The 20581-nt window shown below is 30.5% G+C and overlaps 11 protein-coding genes across 11 annotated transcripts; 5 read left to right on the forward strand and 6 right to left on the reverse strand.

Moving 5' to 3' along the window:
• The first annotated feature begins 32 nt into the window (after nt 1–32).
• Nucleotides 33–1171, forward strand: T552_01719 (hypothetical protein). The gene is made up of 7 exons (XM_018370287.1): nt 33–126; nt 171–275; nt 320–336; nt 378–455; nt 504–587; nt 635–955; nt 1003–1171. Exons 1-6 carry the CDS (start codon nt 72–74, stop codon nt 866–868), a joined length of 573 nt encoding a protein of 190 aa, XP_018226001.1. The 5' UTR covers nt 33–71; the 3' UTR covers nt 869–955; nt 1003–1171.
• Nucleotides 1172–1180: 9 nt separating this feature from the next.
• T552_01720 (hypothetical protein) lies at nt 1181–3433 on the reverse strand. Its single transcript, XM_018370288.1, has 8 exons — nt 3214–3433; nt 3118–3161; nt 2878–3070; nt 2748–2830; nt 2582–2705; nt 2445–2532; nt 1322–2398; nt 1181–1282 (listed from the first exon to the last, which is right to left on the reverse strand). The coding sequence occupies exons 1-8, from the start codon at nt 3385–3387 to the stop codon at nt 1227–1229; spliced, it is 1839 nt and encodes a 612-aa protein (XP_018226002.1). The 5' UTR covers nt 3388–3433; the 3' UTR covers nt 1181–1226.
• An 89-nt stretch (nt 3434–3522) lies between these two features.
• Nucleotides 3523–4501, forward strand: T552_01721 (hypothetical protein). Its single transcript, XM_018370289.1, has 5 exons — nt 3523–3722; nt 3765–3938; nt 3984–4020; nt 4066–4164; nt 4214–4501. The coding sequence occupies exons 1-5, from the start codon at nt 3567–3569 to the stop codon at nt 4453–4455; spliced, it is 708 nt and encodes a 235-aa protein (XP_018226003.1). The 5' UTR covers nt 3523–3566; the 3' UTR covers nt 4456–4501.
• T552_01722 (ATP-citrate synthase subunit 1) lies at nt 4502–6877 on the reverse strand. Its single transcript, XM_018370290.1, has 9 exons — nt 6700–6877; nt 6561–6652; nt 6370–6514; nt 6233–6327; nt 5361–6189; nt 5110–5317; nt 4900–5064; nt 4766–4851; nt 4502–4721 (listed from the first exon to the last, which is right to left on the reverse strand). Exons 1-9 carry the CDS (start codon nt 6829–6831, stop codon nt 4551–4553), a joined length of 1923 nt encoding a protein of 640 aa, XP_018226004.1. The 5' UTR covers nt 6832–6877; the 3' UTR covers nt 4502–4550.
• Nucleotides 6878–7337: 460 nt separating this feature from the next.
• On the forward strand, nt 7338–9083 carry T552_01723 (hypothetical protein). The gene is made up of 4 exons (XM_018370291.1): nt 7338–7848; nt 7906–8656; nt 8710–8907; nt 8953–9083. Exons 1-4 carry the CDS (start codon nt 7384–7386, stop codon nt 9036–9038), a joined length of 1500 nt encoding a protein of 499 aa, XP_018226005.1. The 5' UTR covers nt 7338–7383; the 3' UTR covers nt 9039–9083.
• A 167-nt stretch (nt 9084–9250) lies between these two features.
• T552_01724 (hypothetical protein) lies at nt 9251–11069 on the reverse strand. The gene is made up of 5 exons (XM_018370292.1): nt 10910–11069; nt 10779–10860; nt 10086–10735; nt 9796–10043; nt 9251–9752 (listed from the first exon to the last, which is right to left on the reverse strand). Exons 1-5 carry the CDS (start codon nt 11021–11023, stop codon nt 9296–9298), a joined length of 1551 nt encoding a protein of 516 aa, XP_018226006.1. The 5' UTR covers nt 11024–11069; the 3' UTR covers nt 9251–9295.
• A 612-nt stretch (nt 11070–11681) lies between these two features.
• On the reverse strand, nt 11682–12392 carry T552_01725 (ribosomal protein L11). The gene is made up of 5 exons (XM_018370293.1): nt 12248–12392; nt 12106–12202; nt 11905–12059; nt 11816–11861; nt 11682–11770 (listed from the first exon to the last, which is right to left on the reverse strand). Exons 1-5 carry the CDS (start codon nt 12344–12346, stop codon nt 11727–11729), a joined length of 441 nt encoding a protein of 146 aa, XP_018226007.1. The 5' UTR covers nt 12347–12392; the 3' UTR covers nt 11682–11726.
• Nucleotides 12393–12431: 39 nt separating this feature from the next.
• On the forward strand, nt 12432–14434 carry T552_01726 (hypothetical protein). The gene is made up of 9 exons (XM_018370294.1): nt 12432–12833; nt 12879–13068; nt 13115–13284; nt 13325–13462; nt 13506–13565; nt 13620–13753; nt 13793–13989; nt 14032–14242; nt 14293–14434. The coding sequence occupies exons 1-9, from the start codon at nt 12729–12731 to the stop codon at nt 14405–14407; spliced, it is 1320 nt and encodes a 439-aa protein (XP_018226008.1). The 5' UTR covers nt 12432–12728; the 3' UTR covers nt 14408–14434.
• Nucleotides 14435–14563: 129 nt separating this feature from the next.
• On the reverse strand, nt 14564–17213 carry T552_01727 (hypothetical protein). The gene is made up of 10 exons (XM_018370295.1): nt 16102–17213; nt 15941–16059; nt 15862–15895; nt 15734–15820; nt 15593–15686; nt 15429–15543; nt 15324–15387; nt 15121–15280; nt 14794–15078; nt 14564–14745 (listed from the first exon to the last, which is right to left on the reverse strand). Exons 1-10 carry the CDS (start codon nt 17167–17169, stop codon nt 14609–14611), a joined length of 2163 nt encoding a protein of 720 aa, XP_018226009.1. The 5' UTR covers nt 17170–17213; the 3' UTR covers nt 14564–14608.
• Nucleotides 17214–17647: 434 nt separating this feature from the next.
• Nucleotides 17648–19265, reverse strand: T552_01728 (hypothetical protein). The gene is made up of 8 exons (XM_018370296.1): nt 19160–19265; nt 18949–19055; nt 18854–18906; nt 18718–18800; nt 18546–18662; nt 17999–18500; nt 17892–17943; nt 17648–17845 (listed from the first exon to the last, which is right to left on the reverse strand). Exons 1-8 carry the CDS (start codon nt 19230–19232, stop codon nt 17693–17695), a joined length of 1140 nt encoding a protein of 379 aa, XP_018226010.1. The 5' UTR covers nt 19233–19265; the 3' UTR covers nt 17648–17692.
• Nucleotides 19260–20497, forward strand: T552_01729 (hypothetical protein). The gene is made up of 5 exons (XM_018370297.1): nt 19260–19627; nt 19679–19783; nt 19829–19937; nt 19984–20278; nt 20330–20497. The coding sequence occupies exons 1-5, from the start codon at nt 19308–19310 to the stop codon at nt 20455–20457; spliced, it is 957 nt and encodes a 318-aa protein (XP_018226011.1). The 5' UTR covers nt 19260–19307; the 3' UTR covers nt 20458–20497.
• The last annotated feature ends 84 nt before the right edge of the window (nt 20498–20581 follow it).

The raw sequence follows: 20581 nt of genomic DNA on the forward strand, positions 1-20581 counted from the left end.
GGTTGTCTAGGCAACCATTATATAAGCAAGCTTAATTTTTTAGACTCCACTAGTTTTTGGATTTCGGAAAAATGAACCAAAATGAAGGGTTACCAGCAATTAAAGCATGTATTTTCGATATGGATGGTAATACAATAAGATTTTTTTAATTAGTATAATATTTTTATTAGGACTGTTAATCAACACAGAACAGCTTTATACAGAAGTAACGAATGAGCTACTGGCACGGTATAACAAGCCAGCATTATCAATTGAAGTTAAAATTCAAATTATGGGTCAATTGATAATAATTAGAGAGAATTAAAGTTTATTTTTTTAGGAATTCCGGGATTTGAAGTAATAATTTTTAAAATGTAAAATAATTATAAAAATAACAGGCGACTAAAATTCTTATAAAATCCTATGAAATGGATGTATCGGCAGAAAAGCTTTATGAAGAAGCAGGAGAGCTCCAAGTGATAAATAATTTAAAAAATAAGAATTGGTCTAATATAAGTATATAGAAGAAGAAATTTTTAGAAACCAAAGAAATGCCGGGAAGCCATAAGATATTAGAATATCTTAAAGAACGAGAAATCCCAGTTGTTGTTTGTTAAAAAAAAAGAGATTTATATATTTTATTTAAAAAAGATAGCTAGCTACATCATCTAGTATTCGTAGTTTCTACTTAAAAACGAATCATTTAGGCCATATTTTTTCACACTTTGGAAAAAATATTGTTCGTGGCGATGATCCTAGAATTCCTAAAGGGCGTGGAAAACCAGCACCGGATATATATTTAACAGCATTAAGTATAATCAACGATGAACGCAAATCAAAAAACTTAGAACCTTTAACATCTAAAGAATGCCTTGTTTTCGGGAAATAAAATCTACCAAACTTGATAAATATTCCTAATTTGCTTTTAGAAGATAGTATTCTAGGTGTACAAGCAGGAAGGTCCGCTGGCATGAGAGTACCTATATTATTATGTTTACCAATATAAATAGCTAAGTGTTTTAGGTTATTTGGGTTCCTGAACCAGCTGTACTTAAATATTTCGAAGAAAAAAAGGATGAAATTATTGGTGCTAATAATGAAATCCTTTCTAGTCTTGAAGATTTTAATCCTCAAAAATACGGGCTTTAAAATCCTGAATTTAGAAATATTCTAATAATATAAGAATTCAATATTATTGAAAAACTAATATGTAATATTAGACAATAAATTGATGTTTTAGTATAATTTTATGGAATCCAAATCCTACTATAACTTATTACTGATTGTCTGCAACAAGGACATTCTAAAAAAATAAGCCATTACCAAGAATCCAACTTAATACCTTTAAAATTACGCATTGCTAATGTTTTCCTGCAATCGTCACACAAAGCCAAACAACGACATGGCCATAAAACAATATTTCTCATACTAGAACAGCATATTACACACCTCCTTATTTGAACCATGTTTTCATCTCCAAAATTATTACCAAGCTTACTAATTGACTGTCTACGCTCTTTTATTGTTTCTAAAAGCCTTTTTATATCATCCGATCCATAACTTGAACATAAAATTTCACGATATTTTGATCTTGTAACTACAGTATGTGATGACATATGTGACTGGAGAATACGAGATTCTTCATGATCCGGAGAAATAAAAGGAGCCAAACTTCTCAAATTCGGAAACAACTCAGAAAATGATCTTTCTGCATAGTTATCGTTATCGTCGCTAGAGCTCTCATGCAAATTTGCTTCTATACTTTCATTATTTTTCCAATCCTCATTATCATCATTGCTATAAATCGATAATGATGGTATAAAATCCGAATCATCACTTTCTTCTTCTAACATATCATATCCTTGAATAAATCTATTATAAAGAGAATTAACATCCTGATTATCTTGAACATGTTCTTCATAAAGATGCGTCTTTCCTTTTTTCAAGACAATTATAATCCACAAAATCAATGCTTTTACGGTTTGAATAGTTTTTGTCAAAAGCATTATAGTAGGTTTCCATGTGGAAACACGATATCTGTTAGCATCTCTTTGTTTCCCATTCTTACACTCAATATTCTTCCTTTCTTTCGAAAATCCATTAGTATTTATTAACTTTAAATATTCATCTGATTCTTCTATCCAAGTTTTTTCTACGAGTTTAATTTCTTCTGCCTCATTAAGGAAAACAGCTTCTTGTGCTGAAGTAAGTGCCAACATCCCAAATTTCAAAAGAAGGCCAAAAAAATCATCACTCATATCAAGACCAAGATTATTTCCAACAAAAATCGTTCCATTGAAAATATCAGTTCTTAAATTAGATGAATGATTAACAATCAATCGTACTAGCAAAGATATCATCAAAGAGATAATAATGACAAAGATAGTAATTAAATGAGGTATGAATGAGACACAAACCGCTATTTTATTTAAATAAGAAAAAAAAACATATAAAATCATCTTTACTTGTAGAAAAATGTAAACCTCGGCCGTTATAAATACTCCATGAAAAGTATGACAAGAAACTGCAACCAATGATAGTTGATGAAATTAACTATATTAAGTAAGTATTAATTAAATAAATTAAAGACAATTCGACTCACTTTAAAACGCTCAATATTAAAAAGACATAAAAATTGCGACAATAAAATTCCAAAGACAGATAGAAAAGTAATAACAATCATTTCCGTTGATGGCGTAGAAAAATTAAGTTCAGTAAAAGATACGCTAAATATAAACATCTTATATATTAAATATCATTAAACTTACGCATATTCGAAAATAGTCATCCCATGATCATTTAAAGGAAGACGCATCTGCAATGACGCTATAAATGTATTCATAAATGTCGTCTAAAAATGTAAAAATGAACCAATATCTATTATTTTTACACTCTTACAAAACATATAATCTTATATGTCGACCAAAGAATATACGGGGCCTCATACGGCTTAATAAAACTAGGAAAATATCTTGCAATTGGATCATTTTTAAACTTAATATATGAAAGTAACATCCATGACGTCTTAAAAAGTAAAATAATCGGCATCAAACGCAATACCAGGCGTTTCCAAAAATTTAAATGAACCGGTCTATTCAACAAATAAGATAAAAATAACCACAAAAACTATTATAAAACCTTCTCACCGATGCATAAACAATACATCGATTCAAGATAATAGCCTATACATATCATCAATTCATACTCTATAAACAAAAAATATATTATAAAAACCATAATAAATGCAAGAAATATAAACGGCGATGCCCATATCCCGATCCATACCTCAAATTTACTACGAATATTCGATTCAATAAGACGTTCTCCACCATAATGAAAGTAATTAGGTAATCGTCGGAAAATCATCGTTGAAGCTGATAAATAAGCAATACCAAATGCTTGAACCATTCAAACCGGTCCATCCGAGACAATTTCAGTGCAAATAAGCTGTATCTACCCTCATAAAAGAAAATATCATGTTTTTACAAAAACCTCGCAGGTTAGCGGTACGTTCACATGTTGCCTAAGCAACGGCCCAGAGATCTTATAAACCAGCAGTAAGATATAAGAATTTCTTAATGCTTTAGATGGAGTATGAAAAGCCGTTAAATAAGGAGGAAGAAAAGGATGAAATACTAAGAAAAGACGAAGAAGAGACAATTGGCTGTATAAATAAAGATATTTTAAAAAACGAGGGAGAAGAGGGGAGTCTAGAGGAGGTAGAAGGAGAAAGTGAAGAAGAAGTAAAAAACAGGGGAAAAAAGAATGATATTTTTATTTTTTAGAAACTAATTGAGGAGGCGAATGAATATAAATTTAAAGGGAATGAATTATTTTATCAAGAATTTTTTGATGAAGCTATTATATCATATCAACATGCTCTTGATATATCACCATTAAGAGCAAAACATGAACGATCTATTTATTATGGAAATATTGCAGAATGTTATATACGGAAGGTTTTTTTTTGAAGATTTGTGTATTTTTATGTAAAATTATAATAGGGATTATGGAAGGAGGCAGTAGAGGCATGTACAAATGGTTGAAGGAATAAATTAACAAGAAAGTAACTAATAAGATCTAAAGCATTGAAGGAAGAACCGGAATACATAAAGGCGTTACATAGAAGAGCTAAAGCTAATGAAAAAATTGGTACATGGCGTTCTCTTGAAGCAGCACTACTTGGTAAAGTGAATTTGATTAATTAAAATGAATAAAAACCAATAACATGAAGACTATGAAGACATGAAAAAAAGTCTTCTAGAAAGTTCACCAATACATAAATCTATTAAAGAGTCTATTTCAAGAATCAAACCTATGCTATCAGAAGTTCAAGAAAGAGAAAAAACACAAATGCTTAATAAATTAAAAGATTTAGGTAATAATATACTTGGAAAATTTGGCCTATCAACAGACAACTTCAAAGCAGTTCAAGATCCACAAACAGGAAATTATTCAATATCATTTCAAAAATAAGATTTGTAATAATAATAATCAAAAAAATTTAACAATTTATATCTACTTTATCTACATAATTATTTCTCTTAAGCAAATATTAATGCTTATAGAAACTAAACAAGTGCTCGCATATTCCCTCCCGGTACATGTTTATCTAGCCCTAAATATAAAAAGTCATCCCAAGGATGTCTATATAAACCAGCACGAAGCCTTTTTTGATCTAAAAAATGCCCGATGAGCCCAATACTTCTCCCCAATACAAAAAGCCCATTAAGAACTCCCATCTAAAAATCAGGTCAGCTGTAAAAGTATAAAAGTAAAAATATACCTTTAAATAGTCATCGACTTCTTCCATAGTAAATGCACCACAATTCCTTAATAAATCAACAATGCAAACAGCAATACATCCATCAACTTTGAAGATATTAAAAACTAATAAAAATAACAAATAACAATATTTACCATTTAAAATAAGATTATCTTTTTTAGAGGTAGTTATAGTCTCAACAGCTAACGCATATTCTAAAAGTTTAGTAGAAGGGAAATGCTTTTTAGCATATTCTTTAACAATCTTTACACGAAGATCAGGATTATTTCTAGATTTAACTTTATGACCAATTCCAGGAACTAAAAGAAAATTAAAAGAAAATAAATATACAGAATCAAAAATACTTAATTTGTTTTGTTTTCTCATACTATCAACAAAATCCCTAGGAGAAATTCCTTTGTCCATAGCTCTGGTAAATTCTTCGGCTGCACTATCTAATGCACCTCCAAATCTAGTACCAATTGTTAAAAGCCCTGAAACAAGAGATGAAACGAGATCCTTTCCAGCACGAGTAGTAATGATGGTATTCATAGCAGCAGATACAGCAGGACCCTAAAAATGTTAATAAATATGTAAAGAAAAAAATAAAACATACATGATCTGCAGTAAGCATAAGTACCATTTCAAAAAACTTAGAAGCATAAGAAGGAAGTCTTCGTCTAAACCAAAGAAGACACATCACACCACCAATACCAATATCTTCTTTAAAAACGTCTGATATAGGCATACCAGCATAAAGAAGTTCTTGTCCTCTATCATCAGAAATAGTAGAAATAAACGAAGCAGGCTTCCTAATAAGACCAAGTTCTTGAGCCCAATCATAATCCATAGGTATTTTAGGAACAGAAGGTTCTTCTTTTTTAACAATAACACCCTTAGCAAGGAGATCATCATAAATTTTTTTAAGGAGTTGAGGAAGCTCCTCAAAAACACGAGGGACATGAATCCCAACTTCACGCATTGCCTTGTTTTTAGAAGACGCAGTTTCAAGGGTAGAATTAGCTAATGCCCCCGCATGCCCAAATTGTATCTCAACATTAAACATAGATGCACAAGTTCCAATGCACCAAGCAACCAAAGGTTTCTTAATAATTCCATTTTTTACAGCCTCAATCACAGAATATTCTTCAACACCACCTACTTCACCAAGAAGAAGAAGTATTTTACATTTAGGATCTGCTTCGAAACGCAAAAGATGATCTATAAATGTAGTTCCAGGATATCGATCACCACCAATAGCAATTCCCTCATAAAGGCCGTCCGTAACTTGAGAAATAATATTATTCAGTTCATTCAACATACCCCCCGATTTAGAAACATATCCTACAGATCCCGGACGATATAGCTTCGATGCAACAATATTATCCATCATCCCCCCTGTATTTCCAAGCTTAAAACATCCTGCTTTAATACCACCAACAGTACTAAATAAATAAGACAATTTATTCAAAAAAATATCGTAAATACGCTGGTCCAATAATAACAACACCTAAAGCTCTTGCCTTATAAGAAATCTCACGAGAAAGACGCTCTGGAACACCTTCCGCAATAATAACAATCGTCTAAAAATAAATAACTCATATTTTATGTATATTAAATCATACTCTAATTTGAGGATATTCAAGAAGCTCCATCGTACTAGAATAAACTGATCGACTCGATGCAAAATTAACAACAACATCTACATCAGAGTGCTTCGATATAGCAACCGATGTAGAATGATAGACTGGTAAAAGCGTTTCTTTTGTTCTTCAATATATCAAAAATAATAATTTATGAAAAAAAAAAATATAACCCCCAATACATCTTAGAAACAAACTGCCCACCAAATGTATATATAATAGCTGCCACAGAAGGCGTCTTCCTACCACATATAAAGTCATAATCCTGAAAAAATATATCTTAATATAATTTTTTTAAAAGAGAAAACATACCAACATTCCTTGAACCGCTTTAGGCTGCATCCCATAAACAAATGCACGAGTATCAGATGTAAATAATTCTTTACGATCTAACGGTGCCGTGCTTTCTGGAGCACGGTAAATGTTGTCATTTGCAGATATCATTTCTGCAAAAATTAGATTTTTTCAAAAGTGGTGAGATAAATTAAGCGTCACCATGGAAATAAAACGAGAGGGAGTTTTGAAAGATAAAAAACAGAAAAAAATACAAGAAAAAAAGCATATAACAAGCATATAACAGGCATACAAAGCGCATATAGTACGCATACAGTACGCATATAGTACGCATACAACACGCTTACATCTAGATAAATAAAAAATGTATATAATTAGATGGATATATTTTGTTTCAGTACATGCGTATAATCTAAATACATTTCTGAAACAAATAATAACATATAAAGACGCATATATCATGCTAATTTGTCTATAAAAAAAATCGTCATTGAAAAACGGTTTTATTTGTAGAATCCAATATATTTAGTTAAATTTTAAAAATAATTTCATCTATTAGTGCATATATAACGCATACATTTCGATATATTATTGTATTGCATTTTAATTTATTTCGAAATCTTTCCTTCATCTTGTATAACATTTACCCGCACACTCAAATATTCGTAAATCCTTTATAACTTTTTATATATTATTACTTTTATGTCGACTAAAGCTATCCGTGAATATGATGGAAAAGCCATTCTCGGATATTGGCTTAAACATGCAACTCCCATAGTTTCTTATGAGGAGGTATCGGACAAACCTGTTGCTGAGTCGACATTTCTTGCACAGATTATTTTTGATTCACCACATACATATTCATCAGACGCATATACAGCGCATATAACCCATGTTTTAGATGAAGCAGAGTCTATTTATCCATGGCTTTTAAATACAAGGCATTTGGTAGCGAAACCAGATCAACTAATTAAGCGCCGTGGTAAACTTGGACTTGTCTGCCTGAAAAAGAACTGGAAAGATACTCGTAACTGGATTGAACGATTTGCAGGGAAAGAACAAAAAGTAGGGAATATTTCGGATGTTCTAAATACATTTCTTTGCGAGCCATTTGTGCCGCATTCTAATGAGAGCGAATATTATTTAAGTATTATGTCAGCAAGAGAGGTAAAATTTTTGGTATACAACGATACAAAGGAGTTTTCTTATGTATTGTTTTATTAGGGGGATTTGATTATGTTTACACACCAAGGCGGCATAGATGTTGGCGATGTAGAAGTGAAAGCACGAAAAATCTTAATACCAATTAGTTTAGAAGATTTTCCAAGCCGAGAAACTCTTGAGGAAGCACTTTTGAAAGAGGTGCCAACATGTGTAAAAGAACCACTTATTCGGTTTATTATCAGGTTATATACAGTCTTTGTTACATGCCATTTCACATACCTTGAAATCAATCCTTTAGTTGTAGAGAAAAAAGGGGAAAACGTAGAGATTTACTACTTAGACTTAGCAGCAAAATTAGATCAAACAGCAGAATATGTAGCGGGAGCGAAATGGGCGATTGCTAGGACACCACATGCTTTAAATATATCAAATTGTCAAGTGTCAGATAAGGTAAATGTAGATCAAGGACCACCTATAGTATTTCCAGCACCTTTCGGGAGAGAAATGACAAAGGAAGAGAGATATATTGCAGAATTAGATTCAAAAACAGGAGCATCACTTAAGCTAACGATTCTTAATCCAAATGGTCGTATCTGGACGTTGGTTGCAGGAGGTGGTGCAAGCGTTGTATTTGCAGATGCAATTATCGATCTAGGATATGCAGATCAACTAGCAAATTATGGAGAATATAGTGGTGCACCGACAGAAACACAAACATACGAATATTCACGTACAATTTTTGATTTAATGACACGCGGACCTTTACATCCTGAAGGAAAATATTTATTTATCGGAGGAGCAATTGCAAATTGTATGTTTTATCCTAATTAAAAAATTAAAATAGGAATTTATGATATTATTTAGTTACAAATGTCGCCACTACATTTAAAGGTGTTGTCCGTGCAATGAAAGACTATGCTTCGGCATTCCATGCACATAAGGTGCAAATATGGGTTCGACGAGCAGGCCCCAATTATCAGGAAGGCCTGAAAGCAATTAAAGCAGCCGGAGAAGAACTTTCATTACCTCTAAAAGTTTTTGGTCCTGAAACACATATATCTGGTATATTTATATATTTTTATAACAATAAGTTAACCTCTTAAAAAGAAATCGTATATTTTGCTCTTGGAGAAAAGCCAGTCAAACCTACTATTGCTATTAATTCAAAAAACGATATGTACATAAATTTATAGGTTATATGGTCTCGTACTAAATATAATATTATTTTGGTTTTATATAATAATTAATCATACAAATTTGTATTATGAATAATTTCATAAACCTCATAGTACATAACATAAAATAACAACTTTTTTAATCAAATAATACTTATACCAGATAACATAACTAAAAAAAACAAATAATGTCTAATATCATTACAATATCTAATAATATCCAATGCAAAACAACGGGAATGCTTATATTTTTTCATTTCTTTTATCATAAACTTTTATAAAATGTCAATTTTTTTTTCTAATAATAAAGTATGAACATGATTCTTAGCTTTCACAACGTCATTGTTACTATTAATATAACACATTTCCACCGATTTAATCCATGGTTGTTCCATAATTTGTTCCATAGTCCAACGACATTTCGAATTAATCTCTAACATTCCCTGAATAGTAAGACGAGTTTCTCGAGGAAGCAACATCAAAAGACGCCACGGACCACGAATATTAGGCAAATGAGGTTCGCCTACCATGACAGTAGGGGCAGATATAAGATTTTCAGTTTCATTATCTCCAGTTTCTGTTTTCCCCATAGCAAATTCCCTAAATGAACCATCTGATATACGTGGTTTTTTCCAGGGAAACCGACATAAAACCATACAACAAAATATAATTGCAACTGACCATATATCTGCAGGTTGAGGATTATAATACTCTTCAGTACAGACCTCAGGCCTAAAATATTAAATATATATAAACTTAAAAAATAAAAACATACGCTAAATAAGGATCAGAACCCACAATACCTGATACTTTAACAAAATTTTTAGGAGAATATCGAAATACAATAGCACTCCCAAAGTCAATCAATTTTACGATACCATTTTCATTCATCACTAAATTATCTAATTTCAAATCCCTATGAGCAAGTCCTAAACTATGTATGTAATCTACTGCTTGTAGTATCTGTTTAGTACAACAATATATCTCTTCCCGTGTCAATTTGCCTGACATAACAATAGAAAACTATTTATATTAAATTATATCTATAATTAAATTATTTTATACCATATCATATGGAGCATATTCCATAATTTCATAATATCTTGATCCATCTGATACAAAATCCAAAGTTTGAATTATATTTGGATGATGTAATGCAGAACCCACACAAAATTCAGCAGAAACTTTCTTCCTATACTCTCTACCACTTTCATAAAGTGCTTTCTTTCGAAATTCCTTAACAGCATAAACAGTTCCATCACATGAACTTAAAAGTCGAACAGAACCACCTGTTCCAGAACCAACAGGTTTTCCATACTTCTCATACTTGTGAGAAAAAGCAGGATACTTGTTTTTAAAAGAAGCTTCAAACTTTCGAGATTTCAGCCTAAATAATGAATGCTTTTTTTGTCTAAGAGACTCTTGCGTATTCAGCTGTAGATGATCATGATGTGACCTAAAAAAATGCTTCAAATCCAACAAACTATGTGAAACATGAGCTCCCTTCTCATTAGATACTTTTTCATCTTCATGTTTCAGTAAATTTTTCGTTGATACATCAGATTGTAGATGATTGCGTAAATTTAGGCGCTTTGAAAAAAGTCTAAATGAAATAATTGAAAGATTTTTAGACTTCTTAAAGTAATCTCCAATATTGTAAATACGTCGTCTTGATTTTCTATCATTGAAAAATACCCTTTTAGACGAATGCATATCTAATTGAGACTCAGTAATAGAAAAACACTTTTAATTAATTACTCATTGTAGAAACTGGTGAAACACTAGGAAGATCTAATGACGACTCTTTATACAACATATCATTAGATTTCGCTGATGGAACCTTGTTCTCATAAGAATCTCATCTCTATAAACAATCATTCTATATTTACCCTACTAACTGGTGTAGAAAACGATCTAAGTCTGCAGATACTCAGCTTTTTCGTCAACATCGATACATCATTCATTTCGCATTTTACTAATCTACTATCCTCCATATATTCCATGTATTTCTTTAATATTTCATAACATTTTAATCATAATATATCTTTCAAAAACGCCTTTAACTCAGTCATTTTCTTCCCTTGAAAAACATAAACCTACAAAGAAAACTACATAGAATATGAAAAAAACAAAATGGGTGACATATATCTGCCACCTCTAGCAATATTCCTGTTTATATTTTTTTTAGATATAATAAAGCCCGCTTAATTATATTGTATAATGACCTGTGAACAATTTATATTTAGGTCAATACCTGAACTAAAATAAGTTAAAATTTCATAAAAAAAAAGGTTTTTCAATACGAGAAAAATTTAAAAGACTTAAATATTTTTAAAAGTTAATAAATAAAAACAATAAATTACTTATATATAAATATATAAGTAATTATATTGTTTAATTATAATAATAAATATATAAAATCTCTATAAAAAAATTAGATATAGAAAAAATAAAACATATAACAGACGTATCAATAGATAGATTTATTTTTAAATTTTTTGATATGATTTGTAATTAAATATTGAGATAAAGTAAAAAATAAAATCCAGATAATATAATAAACAATATTTTCAAGACATTGAAACATAAAGACCTTTTTAAAGCCCAAAACACCCAGATATAAGAATTTACAAGTATTAAACATTTTTGTTCATTATAGCAAATTCAATAACAAAGTGTTAATAAGGATTCAGAAGATACCATATTTCATGGAACTACTTGAATTCCAACACTTTTTGCACTTGCAATCACTCATTTTGTTATTAAAAAAAAAAAAGTATAGATAATACACTTACCACTTTTACATATATTCTCAAGAGAAATTCCCTGAAGATTCTCATCCTATTAAATATTAAAAATATAAATCCCCTTCTAAAATATATACTTTATGTTTTATTTTTGCAATTTCATATACATGTTTCAAAGAAATAGTACCAACCGATATTTTACCTGGTGAAGAAGATCCCTTATCAATATTCGCCGCCTTAAAAAGTAACCAGCTCGTAGGCGGCGTCTTTATTTCAAACGTAAAGCTCCGATCTTACATAATCAGTCTTCTCATTACCCTTCACCACATATATAATACCCGAATGAATTGCAATTACTGTGGGAATAGGGATTCCAGGAATCAAATGCAAGGTTTTCTCATTAAATTCCTTGCAGAATTCTATTGATTTGACTCCCTAAAAACTATAAAAAAGACATCTAAATAACAAAAAAACACAAACACGGGCTCCCAACGCTGGTCCTACAGGAGGTTGGGGTGTTGCGCCTCCAGAAGGAATAATAAGCTTTAGGAGGTTCTTTTTCTTGGCAAAACTAGTCATAAAACAACTTATTTAAGGGCATTTAAGGGTTTTATAGAGAGGGCAGATTTTGGTGACGTTAAAAAGGCCCGTAAAAATCCTAAGTCCTGACGTCACAAAAAGTAGATGAGAAGAAATCCAGAGATTTAGCATGAATTTCTTTGAAAAAAGATATGACAGACAAGTACGTTTTTGGGAGAAACATGGACAATGTTTGCTTGAAAAATCCCGGGTTTGTTTGGTGGAAGGAACAGCAACAGGGAGCGAAATCATGAAAAATCTTATTTTGTCAGGTAAACTACTAATAAGGGGAGGATACACCAGGTTTTCATTATTAACGTAAGGAATTGGATCGTACGTTATTGTTGATGGCGGTTTTGTTGCGGAAGAAGACCTTGGAAGCATGTTTTTTGTCGATGAAGATGGGGTAAATGAAGCAAAAGCTCCTCAAATATGTAGGGAGTTACAGGAGCTAAATGAGAAAGTAAAAGGGGAATATTTAGTAGAAGTAGCATTGTAAATAAATTGAGGGGGATATTGCTGATTTTTGGAGGCATTGGAATCTATTTTGAAACATAAACCTAATTTTTTTAAACAATTTACTATTGTAATAAGTTCAATACAGGAAGAAGAGATGCTTTTAAGACTGGAAAATGTTCTGTGGGAATATGATATTCCATTGATTATTTCGTATTCAGTGGGATTTATTGGATATCTTAGAATTACTATGCCAGAACACACGAGTAATTTTTTCCTTTTGATATAAAATAGAGATTTATACAAGAAAAGTTATAGAAACGCATGAAGAAAATCCTATAGACTTAAGAATAGACCATCCATGGGCGGCTCTTAAAGAATTGGCATCAAGTTTTAATTTGAGAGATAGAAAGAATTGTTCATATAGACAAATACCTTATGTATTAATTCTATTAAATTGCCTTGATATATGGAAGCTAAGGGTAAAATATTAATATTTAACAAGCAATGTTTAATTTTTAGAATAATGGAATGCTTCCATGTACAGACGAAGAAAAGCAACAATTTAAGGAGACAATAAGGACCTATATGCAGGGGTTTGATGAGGAAAGCATTGAAGAAGTTCTTTCTGTTTCATGGAGAGCTTCATGTATGACATTGGTAAAATTTGATTGATAATTTAAGTGTGTATTGATTATATCAGATACCAGATGAAATTCAATCTATATTAAAAGACGAAAAGTCTGTTAACATATCTTCTGAAGTAAATTTGTATTTATTTCATTAAAAAAATCTAACATAAAGTTTCTATTTACAGAGTTCAGAATTCTGGATATTATGTCATGCCATTTCCAATTATGTATCAGCTGAGGGAAAAGGCCTATTACCTCTTTCTGGAGCAATTCCAGATATGAAATCAGATTCAGAAAGCTATATAAAATTACAAAACGTGTATGAAAAGAATGCTTTGAATTGGATTAATAAATATAGTTATCGTCAAAAGGCACAAGAAGACTATGAATGTGTTCGAAAGTATGTTCAAGATATACTTTTATCAATATCCCAGCCAATATCAAAGATTTCTGATGAGAAAATAAGAATTTTTTGTAAACAATGTAAATACATGAAAATACTACGCTACCGTTCATTGAAAGAAGAATATACATATCCAGATTTGAAATTGATCGGTATGCCTTGGAAAAATATATAAGGTATGCTCATTTTCCTAGAATCATCTTTCTCAACACCAGATGATCTCATAACATGGTACATTGCTCTTAGAAGTTACAACAAATATAAAAACATTTTTGGAAAACATGCAGGAGAACAACAAGCTACTTTAGATGAAGATACAGATAAATATATCCAATTAACAGAACACTTCCTTTCAGAATTTAATTGTAAAATGACAGACTTTCAGATAATGGCTTGTAAAGAATTGTTAATATACATATATATTATTTGCCAATTTATGTCTAATTTTGTTATAGAGTAAGAGCAGGAGGAGGTGAACTACATAATATTGCATCTTTTATAGGAGGGGTTGCAGCCCAGGAAGCAATTAAGGAATTCAAAAAAATATTATTTACTTTTAAAATAACATAAAACAGATCATTATTAAGCAATTTATCCCAATTAATAATACTTATATATTTGATGGAATTTCAAGTAGAAGTCAAGTTTGGAAATTTTAATTTAGAATTATCAATACAAATACATGTTTTTTTAAAATACTATTTAATCTATAATTACATAACTCTATTCAGAAAGAAGCAAAGTACAAAGATTTCTAAGTTATAAAAAATATCAATGTTCGGTATTATTTTGCAATTCAGTCTCTTCTTTTTTAAAATTAACATTTTTAGCGTTTTTTCTTTTCCAACGAATATCATCTGGACTAAATCCCCCACATGGTGAATTAAAATATGCCCAATGTGGCGTTTCTATTTTATGTTAAATATAAAATTATTTTAATACACAATTATATTCACCAGAAATATAATCCATTTCAGAAAATGGCATGTTTGATTCAACTAATTCAAAAAAACGATCATAATTTATGTGGGTATACCATTTATCATTTATAAAAAATTTCTTTTGTGCAATTAGCACACAACATGAATGAACATGTTCAGAAGCAATATCATATTCGGGGACATTGTCCATTTCTGATAGTTTTTTAGCTAGCGCTTTCACAAAACCAACAACTTCTTCATGGAAAGGGACATTTTTCATTGACAATGAAGAAGAATGAGTATTACCACAATAAGTTACTCCTATAGAAATAAATATATGTTGATAAATTTTATAAAAAATACCTTTAACTTCAATAAAACAAGGTTTTCCAATAGATACTAAATGTGCATATTGTTCTATTTCCTCAGTATTAAATCCCTTAACCAAAGTAAGTCGATAAACAGTTCTTTGCTGTTTTCTACTCAGGATTTCTAAACAAGAAATAAATCTTTCCCAAAAATCCTATCCTATTAAGTTGATATTAAAATAAGAAATTACAAATAACCTTAAATAAAGGACGATCAATTTTCTTTAATGAATCTTTTGTGCTAGCATCTATTGAAACATAACTTTAAAGATTAATAACCATATAATACTAGTTTAAACATACAGTTGAGTAACTCGTTCTATATTCTCAAGAGCATCAGGATGTTGAGCATTAGTAACCAAAAATGTACTAATTTTTCTATCATGAAGCATCTTAACAAGTTCATTAATATGAGGATCTTTAAAATAAAATTAGACAAATGTTAATCACTTGCAAGAAAAAAATACATGTTATTGGTTCACCAACAAGACTAAGGGCACAATGTCTAATACGCATAGCTTCTTCTAGTCTCTCTAAACGAATACCAGGGATTCCTTTCATCTTCAAAAGCCTTTATAAAATGAAAAATATATTTATAGAAATCTTACCTGTTTAATTTTATTATAATGTCCTTCCATTATGCCTGAGAGAATATCCTCAGGCTTATCAACTTCCCATCTCCAAGAAGTACCTACCTAATTACTGTAAGAAAAATATTTTAAAAATATAGAATTACAGGATTTGTATTTCCTCTCCAACAAAATACACATCTATTTAAATTAAAAAATAAAAACAATAAATACATATTAACATACTTATTCGCACAAGCCAAAGACGGAGTGGTTTCCATACACAAATGACTTTTAATTCCATAAAAAGAATATTTATAACATGATCCTCTTCCTCGAAGAGCAGATTTGGTCCATCGGCAAATCTAGCTATTTTAACATATCATAAATCCTACAATGAAAACTACCTTAACGCCCGAATGGGAACCAACAATAGTATATCCTTGCTTAACTAATATTTTATACGTTGGTGAATTTTTCGAAACCATTTCTTTAGGTTTCAATTCTTCAGGCTTTGTTTTGTTCATTTTCATTAACATTCCCATATCTTCCATATCAACAATTGACCCTTCATTATCCTCAAAAGGTTCATTTTCACTTTCTTCAGAAACATCTGGGACCAATTCAGGCATTGTTCCATTTTTTATAGCATTTAAAAGCGTATCAGCCCATGTTTGAATATCATTAATTATATCGCCTTTAACATCACAATAACCAACAGAAACTACTCTCCTAGCACCCAATTTCGACATATATTGATCTACATCCTTGGCTTGATAACAAAATTTTTGTCCAGGCCATTCATTTTTATCACCAAAGCCTAGAACAGCATATCCTTTTAAATTTCGTAAAGGAATAGCACCCACCCTAAAATCATACGTTATATCCTTCAATGTAGAAAGAAGCAAATCAACAGGAGAATCTGTTTCATATGATGGAATAAGAAAAATAAATATACGAGATTCAGGATCCTCTGGTGATACAAAGTAATCATCAAAATCCTCAATAAAATCAATATTCTCAAGCAATACTTGTTTTTCAAAGTGAGGAGAGATTATATCATGTAATAGTTTTGCATATTTTTCCGTTGATCCTAACAATGTTTGATATAATATAGAAACATAAATATCATTAATGTCCACTATAGTTTGTTTATTATTTTCAACAAACGACTGACGGACATTTCTATCAATATTTGATGCCTTTGGACGTTCTACTAAAGATCTAATAAATCTTTTAGGAGTCCTTATTTTCACTGATTTCGAGATTTTTATGTTTAAATCATTCTTATCTTCATTTGAAGATATAACATCGTCTTCTTTAGATGAACCAGATAGAATAGATGATTTCTTATTACTTAGAGATATTCCTTGTTGAAAATATGAACCCAAAAAGTATAAAGTGTAAATCAAAATCAAACATATAATAATAAATACTCGATAACTTTTCCATAATTGAAATAATAATAAAAACATATTAGAAATCCTTAATTTATATCCCAAGTAATGTAGAAAAACTGTTAATCATTTATCAATTTGTTAAAATCTTAATAAAAATTTCTACTTCTTTTTTAAATATTAAAGAAATTTTTATCAATCTTATCAAGATAATCAAGCTAAACTTTAATCTAAGAAAATATTAGTAATTCAAGAAACATAAAAATTTAAGTAAAACATAAGCCATATGACTAATATTTTAGTTAAAACCTAAAATTAGATGTAATAATACTTACATGAAAAAATAAAATGTATTGCTGAAGATATAGATATGTTATAGTAAAAATATGAACAAAGAAAGTTAAAATCATGCTGTAGAAATGCAATGAATTGAATACTCTAAAAGGAGTTTAGAGTAGAAAAAAGTATAGTTTATTTATCATTTGATTATTAACGAAATCCCATGAAATCAACTAATATAATTTGAGTTGATGAAAAAATAACAGAATAAGAGATTGAAGCCTATTTATTTATTCCTGTTAATATAAAAAATTGCCTAAGATTAATGATTTGAACGAGATTTCCCAATATTTGATACAGACGAAGATTTATTTCTATTTTGCACATTAGATCTTCCAGTATTTCGGTTTTGAAGTGTATTGGAAATAGATTCCACAGGTTCATGAGGTTCTTTTGATGATGCAAGAGAGGAATCCTAAAAATAAACAAAAATTCATGATTAAAAAAAAAATCAAGTTTACCTGTTTGTAATTAGTAGATGACTGTACTCGTTCATTTGATAAAACTTTAGATCTATTAAACATTAATATATAAACAAGAGTATAAAATAAACTCAAGGAATATATACCCATCTGTATTATGTAGTTTTGACATAGAAGACATTGGTTTAAGTCCTTGCATTTGCGAACCATATTGAGGTTGCATTTGATTATATCCTCCATAAGGCGGCACATTATATAGATTATGCGAATATGGCATTTGTTTTCCTTGAGCTACTTGCCCCAATTGAGACTCAGCTGTCATAGAATTTAAACCCGGAGGAAACTGTTGAAAACCCATTTGACCCATATTCATCACAAATCCACTCATATCAGACATTCCCATACCCATCATAGGAACAATATCCGGTTTCATTCCAGAAATATTCTGCATCCCTGGAAATCCTCCTGTAGCCATCATAACCTGCATATTAGGTGCCATTGAAATCATATCTGTCCCAGACATATGTTCCATCATTTGCATCACCTTTTGAGGTGCAAAATCCCTTCGTATTCCCATCTGTTTTGCACAATATGCCATCCATGTAAATTCATCAAATCCATAATTAAAATAATCTGTAATATCCGCTCCTAATTATACAATCAATCAACAAAAAAAACCCTTTTACACAATACCAGGCTTTCTCCAAGGCTTATCAGCTGATGTTTCAAGATCTAACTGATATAATGGTTTACCATTCCACTCTGCAACATGATCCACATCTACACCCTGAGGTTTTATAGATGGCGGTTCTAAATCCCCCATTAATACCAAAATATCTCACACTCATCAAAACCACTTTCATACCTTGTTTCGTCGTAGCTATAAATACCTTATCAATCCCTTTTGTAGGCGCTGAAATCTTTACACTACTATACGGTGCTGGTCGACTAATACGCAATAAATACCCCCAAAAAATACCCAAAAAAACACAGATTTATACCTAAGAGGCTCCGCTCTTTGTCCTGGCTTCGTTTCTATCACAAATTCTATATCCTAACCCCATTAAATCTAGAAATCATAGTTTCCCCATTTTACAGAGTCACTTTCTCCTTCTTCATCCTCTTCGCTCCAATTTTCCGGGTCTTTTGAAACATCTTGCATCTCATCATTCTTAATAAATACTGGAGACTTATTTTCAGGCACTTTAACCACAATTAAACCCAATCCTTTTCATTCATCTTAAAAACCCTCATACCTGCTCAAAATTTGAGATTTTAAACCGGGAAAAAAACTAAATCTAACAAACCTTCGTCCCCAATTGTAGTTTTATAGTCGTCTTCTTCTCCGTACAAGTATTTATCCCCCTCGTCGTCCGCCATTTTTTCGAATATTTTTCTGACGTTCAACGAAACCTCATATTTTTCAAGGACAGCAATAATACACTAATATACAGTATGTTTGAGTCTCAAAAGCCATTTTCTATAGGAAATAAGGAATCATCAGGAAATACAGTCTTTTCATTTGGATCTTCAGCACAAACAAATGTATCATCATCACAACCAACATTTTCTTTTAATACGGCTCAACAACAGGATAAACCACAGGGATTTTCGTCTCTGGAGATGAATACAGTACCGTCTGTTAATAATACAAGCGTTTCAAATCCATTAGTTCAGCCATCAGGGGGATTTTCGTTTGGAAATCCGTTTCAAAAGACAGATAAATGTAATATTGTATTAGATCCATTACAGACGTCTAATACACAAAATACAACGTATATATATTGATATTAGTTATAAATATATCGTTTGATGGGAGAAAATAGACATTCACAGTCAGAACCAACATTACAGTCAGGACAAGTGATATCAGGTGCAACACATTATACAGAGATTCCAAAGGATGGAAGGGATTTTTTAGAAGAAATGGAGTAGGAATGTGGTATTTTTTGTGTAAAAAAGTGAATTTTTTTTAGTAAATATATTATCACACAAACACAAATTTCAGATTATCTTCAATCACAGGCGTCTTCTATTGATGAACTTGTCAAATCAGTGCCTAAAGATGTAAAAGAAGTAACTAAAGTAAATAATGTTGTTATTTTATTGGAATATTTAGAATTGTTTTTAGAGGTCAGATCAAATAGCAACAGACTTAATATCAGATGTGAATCAGCTTATGACACTTAGAATGACAGTAGATAACGATTATAACAATGCCAAGTTATCGAAAAATGTAATTAGTTCAGTACCTATGCCATATATAGATTGTTCTCGTGTAAAAGATCCAATACTAGCATACTTTGAAAATACATCAAATGATATAGAAAAGAAGATCAATAATTATGCAAAGAATATAGAAGATCTTGAAAAACATTTAGAATATCTTGAAAAAGATCATAGCGAGAACAAAACAAGTCCAGAAGGTATATTATTTAAATAATTTATATATATATATATTCATAATGTAATAATAGCATTGTTAAATACACTCAAAGCAGAATATGACTTCTTTCTTGCATTGAGTAATAATGCAGCAGAGGTGCATGACAAAATTAAGCAGCTTCAAATTCACAATTTAGGTACAAATTTTGTTAGCCAATAAAATAAATTTTTAAGTTATATAATATGCACTATTTCACAAGATAGCATATTTGCTTGTATACAAAACACTCTTAGGCGTTATATATCATTATTATTAATGAATTATTTGATGATCTTAAGAAATC

Source organism: Pneumocystis carinii (assembly GCF_001477545.1).
Source record: "Pneumocystis carinii B80 chromosome Unknown supercont1.7, whole genome shotgun sequence".
NCBI lineage: Eukaryota > Fungi > Ascomycota > Pneumocystomycetes > Pneumocystales > Pneumocystaceae > Pneumocystis > Pneumocystis carinii.